This window comes from Daphnia pulex, chromosome 3 (assembly GCF_021134715.1).
Source record: "Daphnia pulex isolate KAP4 chromosome 3, ASM2113471v1".
Lineage (NCBI taxonomy): Eukaryota > Metazoa > Arthropoda > Branchiopoda > Diplostraca > Daphniidae > Daphnia > Daphnia pulex.
The window spans coordinates 10,614,962-10,633,474 of record NC_060019.1 but is presented as its reverse complement, the minus strand read 5'-3'; the positions used below and the strand labels follow the sequence as shown (position 1 = coordinate 10,633,474).

The window sequence follows — 18,513 nt, the reverse complement described above, 5'->3', positions numbered from 1 at the left end:
ACTCTGAATTCAGTTCTGTGCACGTGATTTACGATCACGTGATATTTACACTTCCTATCTACGCAATACGCATTACATCATAAAAAGATTTCTCTTTGTTCGCTTAAATCCTACGCGGCTACGCCTATTTAATGTATGCTTTCGCACGTCTGTTGGATTATCCAAATGATGTTGTGATATTCTTAATGCCGGATTACCAAAAAATAAAGTCATAAAATTGTATGACGGAGTTTTATTGCGTGATCAGCTCGTACGATGCCATGACCTGCCGACCGTATTTGGTCTCTCCGTGATAATCTTTTTCTAGACTATTTCTTGTCCAGACGGGACGCAAAGTGACCAGTACATGATTCAACTCGTCGGAAACTTGATCGACTTATAGACCTATTTGAAACAGCATATCGCTTTCCTGGTACGCGCGATGAAAGTTTTTCGCTTCGGCTTTCTGATATGAGATAACTTGAGACGTTTTAGCATAGAATTTCTTATAAGCTTTCGTCATCCTGATGAACCCGTGTGCAGGAGATACTTGTAACTAATTCTTCAGTTACAGGATGAAAAACGAACGGATGCCGCAATACGAGATAAACTTTGTACGATGATTTCAAACGTTAACTTTGAAATTACGTCTTTACTGAAACTGACAGTTAAATAAATAAATAATGGTCTACAAGGATCTTTTGACTTGCATTGAAGGATTGAAGGTAATCGTATCTCAACGTATGCATCCTAAACTCAACGACCTGCACTCTTTAACCTGTTGATCAACAGATAATAAATCTTAACAAAAGATTTATCAAGATTTGTCCATCAAACATCAGACTGATCAGACGATTCAAATGTCGGAATAATCTATACGATCATTGCCCTTAGGCATCAAGTTGGTGACTAGAATAAAAGCGGCAACATTGCTTAGCAGACTATACGACGAGTCGGGAGAGGGAGGTATTGTTTGAAAGTGAAACGAAAATGTTGGACGTAAAAATAAATCGAAAATTGTTGCCGATTAAGTCGCATTATTTCCTTTTTAATGCCGGTAATTTCATTTAGAGTTGTTACCCGTATCTAACTCTTATTACTTGATGAATTTTTATTTTCAGGAACTGCTCCCTTAATGCCATATATTCCAACATATGCTAAACAACTTGGAATCCCCTCTTCTGGTGTTGGAATAATGTAATAGTGATCAATCAAGTAACAAATTGTATGTTTAATGTTGTTATATTTTATGTACAGGTATGCTATCTTTCCTTTTGTGGGACTGATAGCGAAACCATCTTTCGGGGCTTTGGCTGACAAATTTAAAAAGGGGAAATTAATATTTATTTTATCCATTATTTTTACTGCCATCTTCTTTGGCTGTATTGCTTTCATACCTGCACATACCACTGATGCTTTCATGGACTTGGAGTGTAACAGTGGGGAAACTCGTTTGAAAACATGTAATGTTACTGATGGCTGTGCCTTAGATAAAATCGAAATGGAGTTTCAGGGCAAAGAAATTATGGAGTGTAAGCTAGTGTGTTATGACCCCAACTATTCATTTCTGGAACAAATTTGCAATGATGGGAACATAAGTGAAAGTTGTTTTTCCAATCAAACTCATATAGAGATGACAACATATTCTAATATTAGTGATAGTACTTTTGAACAAACTTGTCTATATTTCCCTGTCAAACATATTTATTTCAATGGAACTGACATAGAAAACCCACAATGTAATGGAGCATCAGGTATCAAGTGTTCTGTTGATTGCAACAGTTCAACAGTCATGGATTACATTCAGAATGCTATCATTGAACAGATAGCTGAACCGTATTATAAAACCATTCAATTCCAATTGCTATTTTTTCTAATGGCTGGTGCATGGGCAGCACAAGCTGTAGTTGTCTGTCTTTCTGATGCAATTTGCTTCAATCTTCTGGGTATTGTATACATTCTTAATAATATATATTCTCAATAATATTTACATATTTATGAAAATTCTTATTTTTTATCATAGGAGACAAGCCTCACAACTATGTAAGTATAGTTAAAGATATCCTGATTAAGACAAAATGTGTTGAAGTAATCTTTCCTTGCTTTGTAGGGAGCGCAAAGGTTGTGGGGAGCTGTCGGATGGGGACTTATGGCGATTATCGCTGGGTACTTGATTGATCTCGCAAGTGCTGGGCAGCTTCAAAAAGATTATACACCCAGCTTCTATTTGGTTGTCATTATTCTTGCCATAAATGCCGTATCCGTTATCAAAATCAAGGTTTGCACGTGTATCCTTTTAAAAATTCCTTTAAAACTAATTATTTAACCTTCATCTGAATATTTTAACCTCAAGGTTGACTACCACCAAGAGCCTTATCAAATCAAAAAAATTCTTATTCTCTTCAAAAATGTCAGAGTTGTGCTTTTCCTGTTTAGTTGCATCACTTTTGGCATATGTATCGGAATAGTATGGCAATTTCAGTTATGGTAAGTACCAATTTTCCTATCCCAAGTTCAAGAATGCAAGCTACGGATATATCTAATTTCACCAGGTTTTTAGAGGACTTGGCATCTGCTCAAGGTTGTGATTCGTTGCAGTGGATCAAGTTACTACAAGGGTTAGCCATGGGTGTCCAGTGCTTTCTCGGGGAGGCTCCCTTTCTCTTTTTATCAGGTTGTTTACTTGGTGTAGTAGAGTTCAATTTCACATTGTTATGATAATTTACTTTTTAATGAAGGAAGAATTTTGAAAAAATTTGGTCACGTTCATACAATGACGATGATCTTATTAGTCATGGGCATTCGACTTTTAGCCTACTCGTATCTGGTCAATCCCTGGTACACGTTGCCTATTGATTTACTAAATGGATTAACGTTAGGTGTATATTGGTCCACGGTACGTATTCCACTCTTTTTCGTCCAACTTCTTTTGAATAAATTCCTAAGACTTTACATATACTTCTACAAGATGGCATCATATGCGAATTTGATCGCGCCACCTGAAGCTACCAGTACACTTCAGGGGATATTTGGTGCGCTATTTGAAGGAATAGGTAACTATTAACGGTAATGTTATCCAGACATTTTTGTAAATTTCTATATTTCTTGGTCAGGTACTTCGATTGGCAGCTTGTTTGGTGGGTTCATCTATGAAAGTTATGGAGGCGCTATTATGTTCCGTTCATTTGGAATCTATGCCTTAGTCTACGGAGCCATTTACTCATTAAGTCATTTTGCCATGGACTTCAACAAAAGGAAATCTTCGGACACTAAACGTAAGTTATCTTGTTTTTCTAAAAGCATGCATATCGATTTGTGACTTGTATTTTTACTTTTAAAAAAGATTCGATGGATGACAAAGAGCATGAGAATTCAGTTAAAGGTACGGAGTAATTACCGCATGGTTTATGGGAAGTTTTTTTTAGCTTGCATTCGTGTGTCATGTTTGCGTCGAATTGCAAGTTCATTCTTGTGATTAAGAATGAGTATTCCTCCGCGTTCAAAAGACCAGTGCTTTTAGTTTGAACAAGGAAAACCTAATTGTTATTTTAAATTGTTGTAGATTTTTCAAACGGCGGAAGAGTTTTATCGAATTACGGATCGTTAGTTACTGGAAATACTCATTCTAATTGAACGTGTTGTCCAGCTTTCGTATCTAAAAGCTAATCGTTTTACTATTTTGAAATGACGCGATCTTTACAAACTCCTTTATATTTTGATAGAATCTCATAAACAAGTCAACTACCAAAGTTCTTCTTCTGTAGACCACCTTTACAAAAATTAAGAAATTTTAGTTTAGTCCATCCTTGAACTGCAATAAATGTAGTATATACTCTTTTGACATTTGAATATATACTGACATTCGAAACATTTCAATACAAATAATAAAAGAAGATGTACGATTTTTCGCACCCGCTGTGGTTTGGCCTGAAGGTGATTTTCTTCGTAGCCTTCAGTAAAGGGTATTTTGTTTATAAGAAATTTTTAAAATAGAAATTTAGCATAATCATTGGATGAATTTGCGCTTGTATTCAGAAGCTTTGCATTGAGAGGCAGGAATTGGGGAATGAACCCAACGTAAATTTTGCTTGGTCATGCTTGTGATAGCTTAATCATTATGACGCTTGGGGATAGCACTGTGATGTGCAGAAAGTTTGGGGTTGCGCGGGAGCTGCGAGTTCCTATCACTAACTAACGGCAATTGTCAAGCATGTCCTTTCAAATTCGTAAGTTTGTACCTAGACGGTGACCTTGCGGGTTGCGGCCAATGAATTGTAAGCATGTTATGCATACACTCAAGTCCTAGGAGGCTTGTTTAAACATATTGGAAGGGGAAGAGATAGTCTATCCTGATCACCTTGCTCTTGGATCACGTCTTCATCATTAAGCCTTGTTTATCAAGTCAGGAAGACGCCTATTTTGACCGTGATGCTTCTTCCCTACAGGCTGTTCTGGAAACTCAGATTAAAAATGAATCGTGTCCAATCGATTGATTCTTTTGGATACGATCCAATGGTCTGAACAAAGAATCGACTATAATCAATCATCCCATCCCGTTCAATCACCATTAGGTTCCCACTTCCAATGCACCCGGGCGTACGTTAATAATACCATACTTTCTAACGCAGCAGCAACTTGAATGATATTCTAGAATGTACATATACTTTTAGTATATTAATTGTGTTATTGTTGAGGGAATTTTTGTATTATTACTAATCACATTATTTATGTTTAATTTGGTTAGTAATAATAATTAAACGGGTACCTGTATGTTGCAGGAAAAATATGTCCTTCTCACCGAAGAACGAAAAGTTAACAACGGGACACATTTTCCTGCAACTGTACAGCAGTTAGACACGTATGAAATTATAAAAGAAATGTGTTGGTACAGTAACTATATAGAAATGCGTCTTATTCGTCGGTCGTCTTTTTTACTTTTAGTAAGTTTGAAGCAAGGACAAAGATAAGCTTAGGTGAAGAAGATAATCAAATTCTTGTCAAACTTTAGGCAGATAAAAAGAATTTGATTATTTTCTCTGGTAGAACAATTTTTAATATCAATTTCGATTGTTAAAGTGTTTAAAGTTATCAGAGTTGGTAGCAGTGAGGCTGACAACAGGTTATTCCAATCCGTCATGGGATTCCTTGTTTTCTTCTCCATCGATAACTGTCAATACGCCCCTTAATTACTTGACAACGCTTTTGCATTTAAGCTGCCATGTATGGTTCATTCACTTCATTGCACAAGTTGAGAAAGTTCGATATATTTTGAAATTCTAGACTTTACATATTGAACTAACTCAACTTTGTGGTTATGTCGCCAGAAACCGAATGAATGGCAAGTGTAGATTTTGTTTGCATTTCTTATTTGGGTATTACATCAATAGAAAACAAGATGTGGTAAACCATTACTCGTTCAAGTTATAATAGACATTCCTTATTTTGACTTGCCGTCGATATCAAACTAGGAATTTAAAAATATTAGAATAGCTTCTCTTTTTGATTCCCTATTATGCATAATTTAAACCGGTCCAAATCTTATTTTGGCACATCACGATGATATCGGATGATGCCCGCATAGCCTTGGTTTGTTGCCGCGGTTTGCCATCGACGTGTCTCCAATCACGTACGCCAAACTTGATGAAGTGTTAATAAACAAGTTTATTTGATTCGTGCCGATCATCGCATTCGATACAACCCCGACCAATTTTAAATTTGGCGGCGGTCTCTACTCGAGCGACTTTGTAACAGTCGACACTTTGAGATTAAGAAAGGAGGTGACCATCCCATTGGATTTCTTAATGTCAAGTTTTAATCGCTTTATATAGTGAAAGGTTGGCAACTCTGATAAAGCGTGGGAATCTGTGGGGTCTTCCTCGGGGATTCCTACCGGCTTGTGTAACAGTCACGGATATGGAGATTTGAATGCAAAACAGTTACTAACCCCTGCTAGAAAGTCCCATTTCTCAGTAGCAATCCAGACCATTGTTTTTATCATTTCTCAGTAGCAATCCAGACCATTGTTTTTATGTAAAAGAGGGGGCCCTAAACGCACTTTTTTATAGATAGCGGTTAGAAGAGTATGCAGAGCGTAAGTAAGACAAGTTTTTGACCGCAGTATAAATATCCTCTTTTTTTTTTCTTTTGCCAACGGATGTTAGATTGAGAATGTAGGTTCCGTGTTTTGGCAATACACGTTTAGTTGCATATTAGCGGCGGTATAGTCTCACGGTTTTTTCGGATAATTGTCTTCACCCTAAAACCTTGCTCCTTAAGGGAAAGAAGGCCAGCCCGTAAATACCACCGCCCCGTGATTGAAATCCAGGCAGCAACAGCGGCAGCAGCACCAGCAGCAGCAGCGGCAGCAGCACATACAAGAATGGGCAAGATAACGGAACCCCGGGGCAATACCTGCGTGTGTCTATGAAGCCTGTGTGACGTCACCGTTCGCTTGGAGAGTTTCAAAAGCAACAGTCAAGCCCGCCAATGCAATAGTAGTGTTGCAGCAACCACGAAGGCTGGTCCTCAATATTCCGATTGCTCAGGATTTCCCCCCATTGTGATCTCAAGCAAAATTTTTTCTTAAAAACCGGATTGTGCCGTGTGCAGTGTGTGTGTGTGTGTGGTTTTAACCTACTAGTGAACTTGAAACGAACCATCACAAAAACTTGCTGTCTGACTTCTTCTTCTACGTCTTTCTCCGAAACGGTCGGGAAAATGACCGAATCATCCTCGCCTTCGTCCTCTAAGGCAACGACAACAAACTCGGCTTGTAGTTTGAACAAATGGCGTATCATTCCTATTGTTGTCGTCTTTCTCATCACTCTTGCCGTCTTGTTGTGCGTCTATCGGCTACGCACCGACCCAACGGGGCCGTCACAAATCACCACCTCTTCTTCTCGGCATTCGACCAAAGCTGGGTAAATATTCCCAACACATTTATATTTTATTTTTGTCTTCTCCTCAATATTTACATTGATTGCGTCAACCGTTTAAAGTCCTATCTTCTCTATTTGGGCAAAATACCAGTTCTCCTCCATTCTTTGCCGTTGGGGGTCGTTCATGCACGCCTTTCTATACTACTCCCGTGTATCATAAGTGGGTTCAATAGTCGAATGTATGCTTTCAACCTCGATTTTTTTTCTCTCTTTTGTTTACCATCTAAGACTTAATCAAACCTTGGATAGTTGTCGCAAAATAATTTGGCATTTCTCATTGTGCCGGATTCGTCGATGAGCCGGAAAAAAAATGCTGTTTTCTGTGCTGGGCAGAGATGCCTCCTGGAAATCAATTGACAACACGTTAGAAGGTCGAATTCGAATGTCTAATGATGCTTTTTCGCCTGTAGCGATCCTCTTCGTACGGTAAACCAGGTAGTCGTGTAAATTGTCGAAAAAGAAGATGACATCGAAGGTCGCCTTAAAACATCGCACACATTTCCTTATTGTTTTGCCAATAAAACGTTGTCTTGAATTGAAGAAAAGTAAAATTTCCAATCTTCTCCGAAACTCTTCTTTTTGCTAAACAATCTGTGGGCACCATCTGCGTTTGTTATCTCCAGTGCAAGGTTGTTGCTAGTGCCCAGTCCATCTTCATACCGGTTTGCAACATCCCTGGGCATTTGGAGATGATGAAAAGAAGCCCTCTGAGCAAATCCTTTATTGTTTTGTTGCTTAATTTTGATGTTTTTGTTTCTTAGAAATACGAGGAACCGTGCCAAAGAATTGAAGAGCATTTGGGAAGAAGGACGGACCAACGATAGGTGGCTGGTTGTTACAGACGACCAAGACACGGCTTTCATTTGTTCGCTCGCCGACATCTCTGCCGAATTGGAATGGCGTATGCTCGTGGTGGGAAACAACATCAGTTGCTGCAGGTAATAGGAAAAGTTCTACTTTTTCTTTTTTCACTAGCCCCACCGTAAATAGTCGACGACGTATGGTCACTACGTATTCTTCGTTACGTGCTGTGATAGAGCAAGCAATGGAAAGTACGACCTGTTTCTTTCGTTTGTCGCTCTAATTCACCTCAAGGCTTTTTAGTGGACTAACCGCGACATTGCCCGTACGAAAGGAACGTAAGTTAGTAATGACCGATCCCGTTGCGACGTCGGAAAAACCGCGTGAAAAGCTAGAAAATATACGCGCGCGAACGTGAAAGTTTACGAATTAAGTCAGAATTCCACCAGTAAAGCAACCCCTGTGGGTTAACGGGTGTGGATTTCCCAAAACATTTTCCACCCAAAACAAGAAAAAACCTTCTCTTTCAAACAATATCTTCATCGCGCAAGCTGCTCGTGAGTGCCATTCCTCGTATGGAACATTTCACTGGCTCTCACGAGCGGGGGAAATCGGTCCCCGCGTGCATTTCCTTGCCTCTATCGTGTCAGTCTCCCTGAAAAAAGCCTAGTCATTTTCTACAGCTGTTTCGATAGAAAGCGACAAGAAACTTGCTTTCTCCTACATCAAATAATAATAACCCCAACCACCACATCGTGTGCCGAACGCATCCTTCCGACCGTTAGATTTTCATTTGATTTATTTGTTTTCAAAAAGTCACGTTTTTTCGTGCCATACTAATTACAAATGATGTGGGGGCTGGAAGGTTTCCCGACGTCCCATTTTCCCTTCGGCAAATTAATTTCAACTTTAAGGAACTGAAGAAAAGTTGCAAAATTTGCGGCTGCAATATAATCAAAAAGTCTCATTAGAGACCCAAAAGACAGGTTAAAGAGGTTAGGTGAAAAAGATAACGGAGAAGCTGGCTTTTCTTTTTCTTTCTGTGTACACCTCTTATTTTCTTCTTGAATGAGATGGTGTGTGAAAGTATGAGAACCAGTAGTGAATAAAACAATTAAGAAAGCGTAAGATTGGTCTTTGTGGTTCGACAACAGAAAAACTTCTCGTGCGAAGTCGACGCTTTCACCCAGTTAAATGTCGACGTCATCAGCATGACAGGTTCAAGAAGAAGAAAAAAATGTCTTTTAATGAAGGCGCACTCTTTATTTTAACAAGAACAAACGAGGAAACGTAACCCAAATTAATAGTGCGTGAAAAGTCCTACTTGGAACCGTGGAAACCTTATTTTTTTCAAATTTAAAAATAGACCCGCTTTTTATTTTCAAATGCGTTTTATTCATGTTCTGTGCTAACGACACATGAAAGGACGAATTTCTACCCGTCAGGTGGTAACTATGAGTTTAACAAAGGAAATACATCAAACAAATGGTGAATTCAACTTCCTATGCGTCACCTTTTCTTTTAAGAACAGCAAAGTCATTTGTTTCCCGTCGTCAAACAGTTCCTTTTTTTGTTCAAACGGTTTTCGGGCTGCTATTTTATGCCTTTTGATTTACAGTCTTATGGATATGACTGGAAATCCCCTTGGAAACACACCTTGCCATTTTATTTCACGCCAAAGCTTTTGTCCCAAGGTTTACGGGAGGCCAGAGGATTCAGCGTTGAATTCTTGACATTCCACTACACAAATTCCGACTAAAAGATGGTTGGCCAGTTGTCCCGCGGAACTCCAAACGGTGTATTCAACCTTCGTTCCACGTGTCTTCCCGTCGTTTTCAGCATCTTTGATGACAATAAATCGACGCCTAGTTTTTTTTTTCTCTTCTTTCATTCAAGGACAATTGATTCCATTTTAGTCGTCCGAAACATGTAGGAAATCGATACATAGGAGACTCTTCGGAGTCGTGGTGTCGTGAGAATCAAGATTCGTCTTTCGTATATAGTCACGCGTTGGAGACAACACGTAACCTTCCCGAATCATTGGATAACGCATGAAAAAGGAGTTGCCGGACGTTTGTTTTTGTTTTGTTTCATTTTTTCGATGATGGACGGTGGATGGACGGATGATCGTGGTGGTGATGGGCGTTGAGATTGTGTGCGTGCATTTGATCACGTTCACATGTTATAATTGTTTGCTACTTCTAAGTATAGCAGAAGAATGTTTTTTGTACTCTGGATGTGCTACGCAAAGTATAGGATGGCGGAATCCTGATTTTTCATTGCCATATTAGAATTCACCTTGGAAGGGCGTGTGTATATACTTTGCAAGGTCGATGTTCTTCATCCTAGCGGCTTGATGCGTATTAAAAAATCAACTTTGCTATTCCAATGTGTGGAGGAAGCGCCAAGGTGTGGCCCAACCCTTTTGGAACCAGTACCCTGTGTCATGTGTCATTTTACATTCAATCTCGCGGATAATTGGCAGGAAGGATGCCGATGTCGTAATGCTTCTTAAGCGATTGCCCAACTCTTTTTCTCCCCCTTAGAGTATCTAATGTCTATCTATAAAAAAAAAGCCATTAGCGCAATCTTAAAAGTTAAATTGATATGTAGAGCGAAGGATGTGGTTATTCCCCGCGTAATGGACAGATAATCAACCTACTTTACACACTTTAACAGGAAAACTTGCATGCTGCTAGATGACATGAAACTCAAGAATTTGCACTATGAAATTCTAACGGCTATGGAATCCACGTCGAGAGTTGAAGCCCGTCGTAACGCCGGTTACCTTTACGCAATCCAACATGGGGCACGCCACATTTTTGACGCTTACCCGGAGACTTATACGTCAGCAAAGATTCCATTGGAGGTAATAAACATGGGAAAAGAATGAATGGATGTCAAGTCTCCATAATAAGAATTGGGTTTTTCTTTAAAATCTTTGGCAAAAAGAAAATTTCAAAATCTTTTGTGTTTGTTTTCAGACTTTCAGACGCGAAATGTTTCGCCAGCTGCAGAACGTTGCCCTGAATGTTGCCCTTGGCGTTGTTAGCGAGCGGCCGTACGTGAAACGAGTTCAAAATCCATACGCTCATTTTGGTCGACCGGATTTGTGGACAGAAGGCTTCCGGCGAAACAATCAACGTTTCATTCATAACCATATCTATCGTATTTGCGAAGTCAGACCCCCTTCAATCGAAAAGGTAACAACAATTTGATCAATCGCTAAAGAAATAGAAAAACAAAAATATTTTGAAAGGGGAGTATTTTGTTATAGTTTATGGACTGTTACGAAGGGGATAATAAAGTCGACGAGCAACACCTCAATAATTATTACGTAACCCCCCCCCCCCCCCCAATTTGGGGGCAATCAAAACAGGTATCCCAAGTTGTGTCTAAACATAAGAAAAAAAAATATGTTTATCGTTCAAAAAGTCCTGTTAGATTTTTTGCTGCTGTTTGTGTGCTATCGAATATGTCTGAAAAAAAACCCAGTTTCTAATTTCCCGAAGGGAGTGTTACGCAACGGCTATTGGTAAATACTAGCTTGCACGTGAGTGAATTTGTATGTGAACGAGACACATTTGTCTGCCCCAAACCGATTTTTTCTTCTCATTTTCAAGATTGATTAATTTGCATGCGAGGGCGTTTAGTAATTGATTTGCAATGTTTAATTGATTTGTTACATTACACATGTGTGCAATATCGCTTTGACAGTGAGTTGCCAAGTGGAAAAAAAACCGCTGCAGGAATATAGAATCGTTTCTTTTAACTAATTTCTTTTTTTATGTTTTTCCTTGTCACCAGTTTTTAGACATTGACGAGGATTACTTTGACTGGGCAGCCCCATCCCTGACTCTGCCTGGATCAACGGTGGCACCATTCTCTTCGAAAAACACCCTGTACTCGATTGAAGCATTCTGGGGACTTGTTCTCTTTCCGACAGGCAACTCGTCGCAAGCGCCTACTATTCCTCAACATCTATTACGGACCTTATGGTAAGGCATATATCTAGAAACTAGCACATACCGCAAATTGTTGGTGGCCGAAAGGCGTTAACAAAACAAAAGTTTACATACTACTGACCAATTTTTCCCTTTTTCTTTTCTTTTATTATTCGAAACAAAAAAATAGGAATCAAGCCGTTCTGGGTGATATCGCTGGAAGTCTAAAATTGTCCTTGGCCAACGTTTCTACTCTGCAGAGGTAAATGATCTTAAATTAGAACTGACTTAAATATGGATTGGGGTTTATTTGAGCGGAACGGCGTGATTGAGGTGCAACAAATAGGTGACACGCCTTCGATTGCTTGGGATCCAATGTTATTCGTTACGGTCGATTCAATTCGAAATGCTGGGTGAAATTCTTGAATCTCTCCTATTCATGAGCTAGACACTATTATTTTCTTTTATTCGGCTTTTGTTTGACCGACCTGCCACACTTTCACTTCCGTTATTGGAAGGGCTTAAGGGCAAATATTTTTATTATTGCCGTTTCCATTCTTTGAACTCAATTGAATACCGGATTGGTTTTCCATGAGCCAGAGCTGAAGGGGGCTTACATAAAACACAAAGAATTAGAAGGGGATATCCAACTATTGAAATAGTTTTTTCCAATACTGTACTATGAAATATAAAAGCCGGTTATATGTACACTGTATTTTTATAGTCAAAAGTATCACGCCCTACATGTTCTAGTTCCAAATTTGGTATAAAACCCATTTTCTTTTAATGAACGAAATTTTGATGGGGTAACAAACAACAAGGTCGAATTGGAAAACGAAAGATATTAGTACTTTTGAAAGTAAACCGTTTGTTACCTCAGAAATGATGTTTATAGTCGGAGGTTAATTGAAATTTTGACAAAGCTATACACAACTGTAAGAGATACTTTGTTGGCTAGCTTAATTATTTTCAGCTTGACAAAAAGGTCCGCCTTTATATCTGTAACTTTCAACTCGACTCTGTATGGACAGACAAATTCTTGCCAACATGCGCGCAACTCTACGACTTTTGGTTTTTCTTTCTAACTTGTTATCTATAATTATTCCTTTTCATACCGCCCACTGATCACCTTTTGATAATTATAATTGCGTGTCTGATGATAGACGGGAGAAAAGTCGAAAAAATCCAGCTGATCTTCGGGAGCCGGATGGCCTTGCCAGTTTCCTTCTGAAATGGACATGTTCGACCAGATCGTCATTGAGCTGCACGCGCGATTTATTTCAGACCATGTTCCAGTTACACTACATCTCTTTCAAGAGCCTTGGCGTCTTGCAGAGTTGGATCAACGATCTTAAGCGATCACATTATCTTGAGCCTCCGGTTATCCCTCGCCGTAGAGGGCAGATGAACCCTTGCCTGGGAGCCGACGGTCTCTACGGTGTGGCCTTCTATCCAGCCCTTCCAGTGAAATCCATGAGTTTGGAGCAGCTGGACAGACGCAATGCCACAATTGAGCGATTCAAGAAAGAAGAAACACGACTGGATGCCTTGAACCGCGCTCTGAGCGAGACGGCATTATTAGATTCGTCCAGGCCTATTCATGCTCGTGATCTCGTCACTCAAGGCCCCAGCATCGCATACGGCGAAACGGGAGAGCACAACATTGCAAAGGAGGAACCAGTTGTTGTACTCTCGTCGTCGGACGCCGAAGGCACTCACGAAAGCCCAATTACATCCCGTCACGCGAAATTATACGATGGCCACGGTGCTATTGAGATGCCGATTTTGCGCGAGTTTACAGACAATGCATGTCCAGGATATTCACAGCTTTTGCCTCACGTCTCCGAAAACCCTTTCAGAAACGTCTTGCTCATCGTGGCCATGACGGCCATGCGCTACGAAATGATTCCCATGTTCGAAGTCGTATACAGAGAACATTTCCGCAACATCCTGTACTGTGGGAGCCCGCATGATTCGATTGAAATTTTCTTACGAAAGTATCAACTATCGGAAGATCGCTCCTTTTCTTTTCTTCCAATCCATTCCAAGTATACCTACGAGTGCCTGCTGGGCGCCCTTGAAATGGGATACAATGTTGATGGATGGATCATGTCCACTGACGATGCCCTTATCAACAGCTGGAACATTCGACAAATGAATTACTCCAAACTCTGGTACAGCGGCGACTACAACATTCAAGTGACCGGAGCCAACTGGAAAACACTGGATCCTGGTAGTCAGAAACTGCCGAGAAGCCTGGACGGCGTGCAGAAAGTTTTAGAGTTCCTTAAAAGCTCTTTGATTGGATCAGTCCTACCAGATGATGTCAACAGCGGAATCGGCAGCCGTGGGAATCACGATCACGGCACGTCGAGAATCACCAAACGCGGGGCGGAAATTGGGACAGGCAAATTTCCAGACAAGTTATTGACAGAACAATTAACTGCCGAAACCCGAAATCATACGGTTGCTGAACAGCATGCAGAAGGTGATGCGCACAAGATTTATGGATCGTCACTAGAACAACTTTCTAATCCGAGTGGAAGGTCATCTTTCGATGTGATTGAGCTCAAGTCGACCATCAACAGCAGCATTGCATTGGAACAGCCGAGAATATTATCCTCTCTCAACTACTTTGTGGATGGCGGAATCAATAAAACTGAAATTGACGTTGGTCTCGCGATAGCAGATGATGTAACGACGACCAAGGTTCAAACCGAAAACCAAGAAATCAAAGAATCGTTAGCCGAGTTGCTCAACATCACCACCACCGGTGAGATTGGCGTGTTGGATGGAGAGGACGCAACTTCTATGGAAATCGAACGGACATTTATCAATGTGCACGGGAGCAATTTAGGCAAGAGTGATGGTGATCAAATTGATCAAGTTGGATCGGTAACCGTAGGTGGTGCCCTGGAAACTGAGCCGGTCTTATCCAACCTTCAGAACACCAGCGCAGATGGCCAAATTGAAGCTGTCGACTTGGAGTTCGTGATTACTGAAGATGACGGATTTCCCACTGAAGGCGATGAACTAAGTGAAAGTGAAACCGAACGACCAGTTTCTGAACTTTTGCGCAAGCTTCTTGTTGCTACCCGTAACACAACCAATATAGAACAATCTGATTTGGCTGAGCTCCCTGAGAACAACAATAACACGTTGACTAATTCGACGAGTTCTTTAGAAGCCCTTTCAAATTATACAATGTCGCCTCCCGAGATCGAAATTACCGTCATTACCGAAGACAATGTCTCTCCGTTGAAGGAGCAAGCAACCGATACGCATGACACTCTTGTTGTTGACTCATTAGCTCATCCGGTAAATGCTTCCATGGAGCTCTCAGATTCCCGAGAGAAAATGGTAATTGGAGACGACAGTGTTCCAGAGCCTGCCGACAAAGGAACACCTGAAGCTGGCCACAATCAAACAGAAGTAGCTGAATCAGAGGTTTTAATCGTTTCTCCAACCTCTAATAATGAAACGTCAATTACACCCATCGCCGACGGGGACAAACCTTTGGAAGAGAGCAACTCGACCACAACAACAACAACAACTCCCAAGACTACAACAATTCAGCCTCAAACCCAGTCGTCGACGGCCTCGATTTCGGGAGAAGAGGAGCGTAAAAACTCTGAGACATTGCACGTTGGCGAAACTTTATCAACCTTGAAAGAACTCTACACTTTGATCAAAGAAAACCTGGGCGTTCGAACGGACGACTCTGATGATGTCAGATATGCTGACGCAGCATTTTATGGCGGTGATCGTGGGTACCGACTAAATCCCAAGTCGATCCATCACTTCCGTTGCGAAAAAGGCACAAATTTAGAATTCTGCAAAGTGTCATCTGAATACCTTTATCAACTCTCGGAGAACATGGGCAAAGAATTCCGGTTGATTTACGATAAAGTGCCCATGTACTACATCCCGAAAAAGGATCAGCTCAAGTTTTACCTGTTGAGTAATTTGATGTTGCAACATGGCGTCACCGACGAAATCGCCATTCCTCTCATTCTGTCCGGTTTGGACCCTGAAGACGAATGGGTCAAACTCGAAAAGTCCTTTTTCGGTGGACTAAAAGGAGGAGGACGAAATGGCGATGCTTCCACCAGCAAATATCCGCTGTTTAACAGCGCAGCCGCCGTGTTGTATCCCACCGACTTGAACACGCTCACCACCGACGCGAAACTACAAAAGATTTTCTGTTTGAAATACTTACTGCGAGTTCTCCAGTTGTAAGTGTTTGTTAGCCACACATGTTGCCGTTTGCAGTTTCCAACGAGACTGCAGACTTCCCAAAAGTATTCGAGCGTCTCTCATCACATCAGATTAATCAATTTTTGAGGTTCTTCCTTTTTTATTTTTGTCAGGAATTACTAGGTGAACTGTGACATGTATCCGAGTTGTTTACTATAACACACTGTTTGTATAGGCTATCTATGAGAATTATTGTACAAGATGTTTAAGCTTTTTACTTACGCTGGTACGAAAAGAATTTGCTTTTTTACGGGAGTGGAAAGCTGACTTCTTACGAAAAAAAAGTAACTACAAAACAGAAAAAAACAACAGGTTGCGCTATTTACCCGTTGTCCAACATGTGATCTAACTTTATCTCTCGCCATGCATATATAGGCTTAGTTCTGACTGAGATAAAGCATCGTGCACGATACTGTAAATAGGCGGCGTCCAAACACCATTTGGTTGGTAGTTACGTGGAAGTCCTATACTACTATCTGCAGTGGTGGTCCAAATACATTTAGAAATTATTATATTTTATTTTTGTGTATCATACAGTATGCTAACCTTTTGTATTACCTCTACCATGAATTTTCAATAGATCAATGGTTTTCATTTCGAATGCGGACCAAGTACGTACTACTAAAATTGCTGTTTTACTCGCGTGCGTTCACAATCGTATCAGACCAAATGTTTTGACCGAAAGCGAATTAATGATCCATCCAGAATGTTTGAATCTGCCTATCCCGGGTGTGCTATTTGCTATCCTGTACACGAAATCAACTAATCCCGTTCCTGAAAGTGCCAAATAATGGCATCCAATTCTAAGGGGACGCATGTATAGGATTTAGCATTGAAAGAAAGGCAATGAATACAAGTTTATTATGTTTAACAAATCTTCCGCGTTTCATTTGTTACCATCTTACCTTAAGTTACATTAACCAATCAGCAATCACTACTCTCGGAATTGCCAAATTAAAAACACTATACGCCATCTATGGAGAATAAATGGAACGGCTTCGATTGGAAGAATCGCAATCGGGAAAACTCACGTATCGATACATAGTTTAAGCAGACGGAATAATAATTCAAAATGTGGTTTTCTTTTCTTACGAATTCTCACTGATGATGGATGAGTTGTTCTTTTTCAAAATGGATTTGAGTAGTAAAAGAAACTGCTATATAAAGGGCACATTACTTTGCTCTGTCGGTATCGTATTCCACAAATTTTGCAAATCTGGAAAAATCAAACAATTGAAAAAATGGATTTTTGCAGGGCATTTTTGCTGGTGTATCTTGAGTTGAAGTTCGTTTTCCCTTTTGTTGGGCCTCGATAAGTCCTCCGTTTGGCTCTACAGCAAATAAATTCAGAATAGGTAAACTTAGCTTTATCACAGCTATAATTTATGCAGCAATATTTAAAGTAGTACCGTGCAATACAAACATTCAAAGAAGAAAATTCGAGAAGAACTGAACACCTCAAATAATTTAGAAATCAAGTCATGTAAATTGTCACAAGAAAATCACTTCAAATTATTAGCTGATACTTAGCATCTTGATGGATGTGCACAACCTAGAATTTTGTGATGTCTGCAACATGCAAATTTAACATCAACTGAAATTATTTTTGTCAAAGCTCTTCTAGAAAACTTGCTTACTTGCCTCTATATCCCTGCAACATTATGTTACCCGCCTTCAACAATGAAACATGACCACCTGTACAACTGTGTTGAGTTACATTGAAAAACTCTACCACTTACTGTTGAGCCTGATGATTAGAGTGTTTTCCAAGATATCATCAATTTGAAGCAGACTGCTATAATGGTAATTAAATCAAACAATGTTTCCCATGTTTATGATGTCTCATTTCACATTCTAAAGGTAACCACAAATGAAGATTATGGACTGAGGTATGTGTATCTTTATAATTAAGTTCAAAGTATTTCCGTTCCGGATATCTTATTGAGTCGATCAGTCTAGAGAATATTTTTACAAATATTTTTACAAATACTTACATTAAAAAAAACTTCGTTTGTCAAATGTGTTTTAAATTTCAGAGTGACTAAGGACTTAATGCGTTTGGGAAGAAGGAAGATTGTCTCACTCTTCGCATGTGGGACGTATTAACTTTGAAATTTGCATTGGCACCTATCTGTTATTCATCGATTTATGAGGTAAACTGTAAATTTAATAATAAAAAGTTGTCAATAATTATTACGCTTCTGTTATAAAAAAAATTATTCTCAGTATCAGTATTTAGGAGATATGAATTTTTGGAGAGTATGATCTTTCGGTGAAAGCACTCTGAAGGTTTCGCTGTTACTAGGGTATTTAGTGTTTGGCACGAGAAACCTTGTTTTTGTCTGGTGAGAAATTCATCTTAAGCAATCATTTCAAATTTTTTATACATCTTATTTATCTTCTCAGAACGGATTTTAAACATGAAAATCCATGTTTACACCGATAATAATTTGTATGTGACGCTATTTTCAGCATAGGTAATTAAATCTTTTCTTTCTAGAGCTCCAGAGTTTGGTCGAATTATAATAATACTTGACGTAATAAAAATGATTTCTTCATCTTTTTGAACAGCCTACTGTCGCATGAATACATGC

At 39.7% G+C, this 18,513-nt stretch overlaps 2 protein-coding genes across 7 annotated transcripts; both read left to right on the top strand.

Annotated features, from left to right (window-relative positions):
* The first annotated feature begins 6 nt into the window (after positions 1 to 6).
* On the top strand, positions 7 to 6,398 carry LOC124191449 (major facilitator superfamily domain-containing protein 6-A-like). Of its 6 annotated transcripts, none has more exons than XM_046584660.1 (12): positions 7 to 1,036; positions 1,101 to 1,176; positions 1,237 to 1,925; positions 2,003 to 2,022; positions 2,090 to 2,257; positions 2,333 to 2,466; positions 2,532 to 2,653; positions 2,718 to 2,875; positions 2,948 to 3,032; positions 3,093 to 3,254; positions 3,323 to 3,361; positions 6,256 to 6,384. In XM_046584660.1, the coding sequence occupies exons 1-12, from the start codon at positions 970 to 972 to the stop codon at positions 6,291 to 6,293; spliced, it is 1,758 nt and encodes a 585-aa protein (XP_046440616.1). In that variant the 5' UTR covers positions 7 to 969; the 3' UTR covers positions 6,294 to 6,384. The 6 variants fall into 6 exon arrangements, with proteins under 6 accessions (XP_046440616.1, XP_046440615.1, XP_046440614.1 ...); XM_046584659.1 differs by lacking the exon at positions 6,256 to 6,384 and adding an exon at positions 3,702 to 3,872; XM_046584658.1 differs by lacking the exon at positions 6,256 to 6,384 and adding an exon at positions 3,542 to 3,872.
* Positions 6,399 to 6,685: 287 nt separating this feature from the next.
* Positions 6,686 to 16,790, top strand: LOC124191446. The gene is made up of 7 exons (XM_046584654.1): positions 6,686 to 6,899; positions 7,679 to 7,855; positions 10,398 to 10,587; positions 10,703 to 10,921; positions 11,526 to 11,716; positions 11,853 to 11,924; positions 12,826 to 16,790. Exons 1-7 carry the CDS (start codon positions 6,697 to 6,699, stop codon positions 15,899 to 15,901), a joined length of 4,128 nt encoding a protein of 1,375 aa, XP_046440610.1. The 5' UTR covers positions 6,686 to 6,696; the 3' UTR covers positions 15,902 to 16,790.
* Positions 16,791 to 18,513: the final 1,723 nt, after the last annotated feature.